This window comes from Vigna unguiculata, chromosome 8 (assembly GCF_037176805.1).
Source record: "Vigna unguiculata cultivar grain cowpea cultivar isolate G323 ecotype 2 chromosome 8, ASM3717680v1, whole genome shotgun sequence".
Lineage (NCBI taxonomy): Eukaryota > Viridiplantae > Streptophyta > Magnoliopsida > Fabales > Fabaceae > Vigna > Vigna unguiculata.
In genome coordinates this window covers 20869134-20876894 of record NC_140799.1, presented here as the reverse complement: position 1 = coordinate 20876894, position 7761 = coordinate 20869134, and the positions used below count along the sequence as shown (strand labels likewise).

Below are 7761 nucleotides of genomic sequence, written 5' to 3'. Positions count from 1 at the left end.
ATCTTGGCCTTAAGTTCTCATCCTTGACATCTCGACCTTAAGTTCTCATCCTTGAATTCTCGGTCTTTAGTTCTCATCCTTGCCTTCCTGACCTTGAGTTCTCATCCTAGCCATCTCGGCCTTAAGTTTTCATCCTTGCCATCTCAACCATGAGTTCTCATCCGTGCCATCTCAGCTTTAAGTTCTCATCATTGCCATCTCAGCATTGATTTCTCATCCTTAACACCTTAGCCTTGAATTATCGACCTAGAGTTCTCATCCATGATATCTCGACCTTGAGTTCTCATCCTTGGCATCTTGTCTTTAAGTTCTCAATCTTGACCTCTCGGCCTTGATCTTTCGGCCTTGAAGCCAACTAGCACTGAACATAACTAGACAAAGGTTAGACATAAAATCACAACTAGCAAAAGAGATGGGAGCTACAAGGACAGTTTGCCGAAGTGACTCTGACTCAGCATTTGACACCTCACAAGGGAATACCAAGTGAAAGATACATCCCTACTTCAATACTACCATACAGTAAAGGCAATGTTGGAAGGCTTTATTGAGGTTAAGCTATAAGGCCTTCCATGTGAGAGTAGATGTCCTCTCAAAGCTAGCTAACATTGAAAAGAAAGGGCGATATAAATCATTGTTGCAACAAGTTCTCTCATCACCATCAACTAAGAAACTGAATATAAAGGTGGCCAAGTACACTTTGATTAGTGGAAAGCTATTCAGAGGGGGATATTCGATGCCCTTGCTTAGATGTGTGACCCCCGAGAAACCGAATATATCCTAAGATAATTACATGAAGGGATATGTGAATATCGCTCACAATTGAGAACCAAGACGACTCGAGTATTAGGAGCTGGTTACTTTTGGCCTACCATGGCGACCGATTATGCTGAGTACATGAAGAAATGTATTGGAAAAAAACATGGCAATTTGATACACGAAAAGCAAGAGGATTTACACTACATCTTCTCCCTATGGCCCTTTGTGAAGTGAGGGATGAACATTATTGGGCCCTATGCTTCAGGGAATGGTCAAGTGAAATTCTTGTTAGTCAATATCGACTACTTCACCAAGTAGAATGAGCATAACCACTAGAAATCATCACAGTCCAGCAAGTGCAGAAGTTTGTATGGAAAAAAATAGTATGTTTGTACGAGGTACCACACACCATCATAATGGAAGACATTTCATACATAAAAGTCTAGCTGAGTTTTATGCCGACACATTAGAGAATGTATCAGGCCTATCTAATATCATCTAGCCTATAACATTAAGATTACTGCTTCACATGTGACTGAGAGCATCTCAGCCACATCGCATTCTGGGATCATCTTGGACGCCTATGGACGCATACTTGATATCATCTCATCTTGTGGTGACCGAGATCATACCGGCTTCATCACACTTAAAAAGGTTAAGAGTAAAGAGATATTATTAAGATAATTGTAAAAATTAATTCTAGTAGTTATTTGATCCAGACTTAATCAAGTAACAGCATATAAACTTAAAATAAATAACATTGTCCACTAAATAATTAACTACATATTCATTATTAGTGCATTTATTGCTTTTGCTAATGCAGCGTCACAATGTTTTTTGCATACATACTCTTTCTAAGATTTAGGACGAAACTTAGATTTAAAAATATCTCGACTAGAAGATTGAAAAGTGAAAATAGGAGAAACTTCTTGTGAATACTTCTCTATGTTTTCGGTCATAGAACACTAGCTTTCACTTTATTCATTATTTAAATATAATAATAAATCTAAGAAAGTTCTAAAATTTATTAACTTAAAAAGAACAAAAAATTCTTCATAGAAATCAGCTTACTTGAGAGTCGATTTCTAGGCAAATACAAAACACCTCCGGTATTAAGACTTTTTATTCCTATACAATAAAAGGATCTAATGGTGTACATAAATTGAGAATAGATTCCCCGTGAGAATTTATTTTTTCAAATTATATTTAATTCGGAAAAAAAAAATCAGAAGTAGGTGTGGGAAAAGGAGAAAATATTTAAAACAAAAATTATAACTCCTCACATTTCAATGCACTTCACGCACGCACATCTAAGTTGCAGCCAGATGTCACATTGAGACAAGTATCACCAACTTCTATCTGTCTCTTTCCTTTTATCGTGTCATATTTCTAACAAATTTGTCACCGTTTTTTTCTATCTTTTTTCTCTATTATGTAGGTAGAGGAGTTCTCTGGGAATCATTTAAGATTTTTCTGTTTCCATCCAAGTTTTAGCATCACTCCCTCTTAAATTCAACGCACCAAAAAGAAACGGAAAAAAATGGACTCTTGTGGTGCGGCGAACGAGAATGTCTTGGAAAATGGAAGTTGTTCGTCTTCTGAATCCGAAAAGGGGAAGGGTGGTTTGCGAACCATGCCTTTCATCATAGGTAATATTCTGTACTCGCTTTGACTTTCTTCGGTGTTCACTGTTTGATATATAAATGGCGTGGTTTTGGTTACCTTGATTGTGGAGTGATCAGTGAACGAGTGTCTGGAGAAGGTGGCGAGCTACGGAATCATGCCGAACATGATAGTGTACCTGATGAATGGTTACGGAATGGGCATTGTGGAAGGTACAAAAGTGATGACCACTTGGTCCGCCATGTCTAATGGCTTCTCCATCTTCGGGGCCTTCCTCTCCGATTCTTACTTTGGTCGATTCCTCGTCATTTCCATCGGTTCCTTCTCCAGCCTTCTCGTAAGTACCACCTCTTCATTGCATCTTTAAAGTTTTCAAGTTTAATTAGGATTTACTTTTTTATTTTTTATTTAATTTAATCTTTCAATTTTTTTGAAAAGTTTATTTTTATTACGTTAAAATTAATGTCTACATATTATTTGACTCGTGAAATTTTTAATTTCTTTTAGCTCTTATAAATTTTTAATTTTATTTTTTTATTTTGAGATCAAATTAATAATTAAATTTAATTATGAATACATGTTAAATTAATTTTTTATCATTTATCCACCAAATTACTTGTTTAATATACAAATTATTTTATTTTTTCTGTTTGTAAATTTTTACTGTTGAAATTTTTATATTTGTAATAAATAAAATAATTTAAATTTTATATTTGTAATAAATAAAAAATAATTTAAATAAGTAGATAGAGTGATTTAATATATAAAATTTATATATATATATATATATATATAAATAAATATAAGTTATAATTAAATTTAATTATTAATTTGGTTTTAATACGAAAATGTTGATAGTTGTAAAGATTAAAGAAATTAAATTGAATTAAAATTTTTAAAAAAAAAATTAAATTGAAAACAGCCACCTAACATGTTTATGTTTTTTAAATTTAAAAATTAAAAATAATTAAAATTTTTATAACATGTTACATGACTATGGCCTGAGACGCGTAGTTGATGATTTTTTTTAAAATCATAAAAAAGTAATATTAACTTAACGAAAATATCAAATTGAATATAAATAATTAGAGAGGACAAAAAAGAAATAAATTAACAAAATAGATGACTAAATCATTGATTAAGTCAAATTAAAAAAGATTAAGCCAAATTAAAAAAGATTGAAATTACTTTGTTGTAAGCTAATTTTGATTAGTTATCATAATTGTTGAGAATTTTTAAATTATGTAAATAATTATTTATCTCTTCTTTTTTTCTAGAATAATAATTTATTTCTTCCTTTTCGAACTTATTGAAGTTTTAATTTAAAAAAAGTAATACTTTGATGTTAGTATTTTACAAAATATTGATTTTTATTTTAATTTGACCTCTAAATAAATTATATTCGCAGATAAAAAAAAAGAAAATAGAAAAAAGGGGTTATTTTAATAATAATGTTTCTTTACATATTTACTGTGTTAAAAAGTGTTTAAAATTGTAACTTTAAAAATAATGTTTCTTTACAAATTTATTGTTATGTTTAATGGGTTAAAAAATGTTTAAAAGTGCAATTACTCTGAGAAAGAAGAAATGTCTTTCAAAGATTATGTAGAAATTCTTTTTTTATTTAATTACAATTTTAAGAAGTTAAAAGGTATTTATAACTATCTTCATTTTTAGATAATTTTAAGCTTCATTTTTAGGTTGTATGGCATTTTAAGAATTTACATGAAATAACTTTTTTAAATAATTAAGAATCGGAAATTTGCTTATCAAAAGTTTGCATACGCACACTATAAAATTTGAAAGATGTCTTCTCATACTTGCGACACTTGTCACTGATAAAACACGTAATGCAAATACTGATGGCTGAATGTTAAGTTGTTTCAACTGAGGCTTTGTTTACTGATTAGAGAAATTTGCAGAATTACATAAACCAAGAGGCCTAAACACTCGCGTTGCAGCAAAATTTTATTTATAATTAAGCGTTTGAACTTCATGGAGAAAAGTGAATCATATTTCAAGTTTCGAGTGTGTGGTTAACGTTTGAAAACACCATCTAATTGTAATTGCTTAAGCTGGTGGAGGCTAGAGTAATCAGCCAAAGGGTGTTCAGTAGTGCTATTTCTTTGTTTTCCACATGAAATATCCTAAGAAGAACTTGACATTTATGAATCTTTGATGCTGTGATAATATTTCTTTGTCTCTCACAGGGTTTAACCATTTTGTGGTTAACTGCCATGATACCAGAGCTAAGAACTTCATCATGTCAATCATTCATGCTGGACTGCAGCTCTGCTACCGCAATTCAACTAGCAGTTTTGTTCATTTCCATGGGATTAATCTCCATTGGAGCTGGTTGCATCCGACCTTGTTCCATAGCATTTGGAGCAGATCAACTCACAATTAGAGAAAAGTCCAATAACGGGAGGCTCTTGGATAGCTTCTTTAATTGGTATTATACCTCAGTTGCGTTATCAACTGTGATTTCTTTGAGCGTAATTGTGTACATTCAAGAAAATCTTGGATGGAAAATTGGGTTTGGAGTACCTGCTGCGCTAATGTTCATATCAGCTCTCAGTTTCCTTCTTGGTTCACCCATCTATGTCAAAGCAAAACCCGGTCATAGCTTACTCACTAGTTTTCTTCAAGTAGTTGTGGTGGCCATAAAGAACAGAAAACTTTGCCTTCCTCATACTTTTGATCAGTATTATCAAGAATGTGATTCAGCTCTGGTGGTCCCCACTGATAGCCTTAGGTACTTGTGCTTTCCCTCATCATCTAACTACATGTTAACTTTGTTGAATGTAATTTGTAATCTTCATTAAGGATCTTTCAGTTTCCTATTTACAAATTCTACTTCTGTAGGTGTTTGAACAAAGCTTGCATAATAAGAAATCCCGAGACACTGTCAAACCCTGATGAATCAGTTTTAGATCCATGGAGCCAATGCACAGTAAGACAGGTGGAATCACTGAAATCTTTGCTCAGAGTTCTTCCTATGTGGTCTACAGGCATCTTTATGGTTGCCACCCAAACCACATTCTCTACTGTCCAAGCAAATACCATGGACCGAACACTATTTGGCACTTTCAAAATGCCTGCAGGATCCTTCAATCTTGTCATGGTAATCACCGTATCAATAATCATTCCCACCTACGACCGTGTAATGGTACCTCTGCTTGCAAAATACACGGGCATGCCTAGAGGATTCACCTGTAGATCTCGAATAGGAATAGGATTGTTGTTCATATGTGCAAGTAAGGCAACATCAGCTTTAGTTGAAACTATGAGACGAAATGCTGCCATTGAAGAAGGGTTTGAGGAGCAACCTAACGCTGTAATTCACATGTCAGTTTTATGGCTAGTTCCTGAGTTTGTTTTGCTTGGATTTGCTGAGGGATTCAATCCAGTTGGTCAGATTGAGTTTTTCTACACTTATATACCCAAGTCCATGTCTAGTTTTGCCATGGCCATTTTCACTCTTCAGCTTGCTGCTGTTGATATATTTGGAAATTTGTTGGTGAGTATTGTGGACAAGGTCACTAGTGTAGGAGGGAATGAGAGTTGGCTTTCAACAAACATTAACAAGGGTCATCTGAATTACTATTATGCACTGCTCACTTGTTTAGGTATACTTAACTACTTCTACTTTCTCGCTATCTGTTGGGCTTATGGTCCTGCTCAGGAGAAAAAACTTGAAGCTTCAGCACACAAGGAAGAAGAGCAATTTGATTACATGGAGTTACCCACTTCCTAGATTATGTGTAAAGTGTTGTTTTATCCGTAAACGTAATAGGTTAAAAGTAGATAAGTGACAAGTGGTGTATTGTGGTCTTGCACGGTACACGGGTATATGCTCCAGAAATGGAATAAGGTATATTTCCCACGCTAAATATGGAAACTTTTCCCTATGAATAAACTTAGTTATGCCTTTATCAATAGCCTTTTCCAAAACTCGCTCCCATTTACATCATTTTCTTTTATTTCCTTCCACTTGGCCTACGTTGTACGATTATGGCTATCTTACCTATAGACAAAAGACAAGACAGGCGTGGTGTGTTTGGATTTTAGTTGGGGAACTTGAGTTAACTTTCAATTTCCATCGAACATTGAGTGAATATGTTTAACACTTTTTTTCTAGACCCAGTTAAAAGTAAAATTCATTTCAAACTTTAGTTAATATAAATAGGTGAACCTAATAATAAAATATGTGGCAATTTGTGGTTGTTTCAAAACATAATGGTTTGCATTATGACAAAAAAATATTATGACATTGAAATTTCTGCATATAAAAGAGATGTTTTTAAAGGATTGGATGATTTGATAGACCAAGAGAGTCTAATACAGTCTATTTATAACAATCTAATTTTCACCGGTCAATACATCCTCCTTAATATGACTCTGATATATTGTGATAAAAAATAAAGCTTGTTTCAAGATATTTGGTATCTTTGACCACTTGGCTTTGATGATGATTGAGTCTATGATTTCTTCTCGATGTTTGATTAGGTTTTCGAGTTGTAATTTTATACTTAATTGTGTTATAAGTAATTACATATGATTTTATCCTGATTAAAGTTTTGCTTTATAGTAGATATTCTCATGTTGTGTTATGCATTATGCTTTGATGAACATGTCATGCATGCATTATCTATGAAAAAAGCAAAGTCTTATTTCAAAATCTCTAATGTCTTGTATTCCATATGCAAATACTTGGTAATTCCTTAGTAATTTATCCTTTACTTTTACATTTTGATAAGTATCAAATATAAGTAAAATTACCTAACAAAGTCATGGCAATTGTATGCACAAAATAGACTATTTATCTGAAAATACCCTAAACAATATATTGTGACTATGTATTCTAAATATATTTTTGTAGAAAACTAGAGAAAAGAAGATAAAGCATTTAAAAGTGTTGTTTGAGCACTCTCACTTAGCTCAAGCAACAAATTCCTATTGTTTTGTAAGGTCTTAGTCACTCAAGCATCCAAATGGAACTTGAGTAAGGAATGTTAGTTGTAAACACAACAAGCTCAACACTAGAGCGGTCAAAGAGATGCTTAAGCAAGGAGTCAAATCTTGTTCAAAATATGGTAAAAACTCCTTGCTTGAGTCATCACTCAAGCTATGAAGAAAATTGTTAAGCTAATAAAGAATATCACTCAAACAACCATTCAACACACAAGTGATATGCATAATCTTAAGGGAGAAGAAAAATGTTGCTCAAGTGAGTAAACAATCACTTAAATGTTGGTTGAACTATGCACTCATGTAAGATGCTTGTTCAAGCATCCAATAAAGCTCCAAGGAGGAATGGAGATTTCTAAAGTTGTGATGAGGTCGGCATCACGTAGATTCGGTGGAATCTTACTACAATCA

General features: G+C 33.1%; 1 protein-coding gene across 1 annotated transcript; it reads left to right on the top strand.

Annotated features, from left to right (window-relative positions):
* The first annotated feature begins 2174 nt into the window (after positions 1 to 2174).
* Positions 2175 to 6318, top strand: LOC114194025 (protein NRT1/ PTR FAMILY 1.2-like). Its single transcript, XM_028084055.2, has 4 exons — positions 2175 to 2405; positions 2499 to 2716; positions 4590 to 5134; positions 5245 to 6318. Exons 1-4 carry the CDS (start codon positions 2297 to 2299, stop codon positions 6134 to 6136), a joined length of 1764 nt encoding a protein of 587 aa, XP_027939856.1. The 5' UTR covers positions 2175 to 2296; the 3' UTR covers positions 6137 to 6318.
* Positions 6319 to 7761: the final 1443 nt, after the last annotated feature.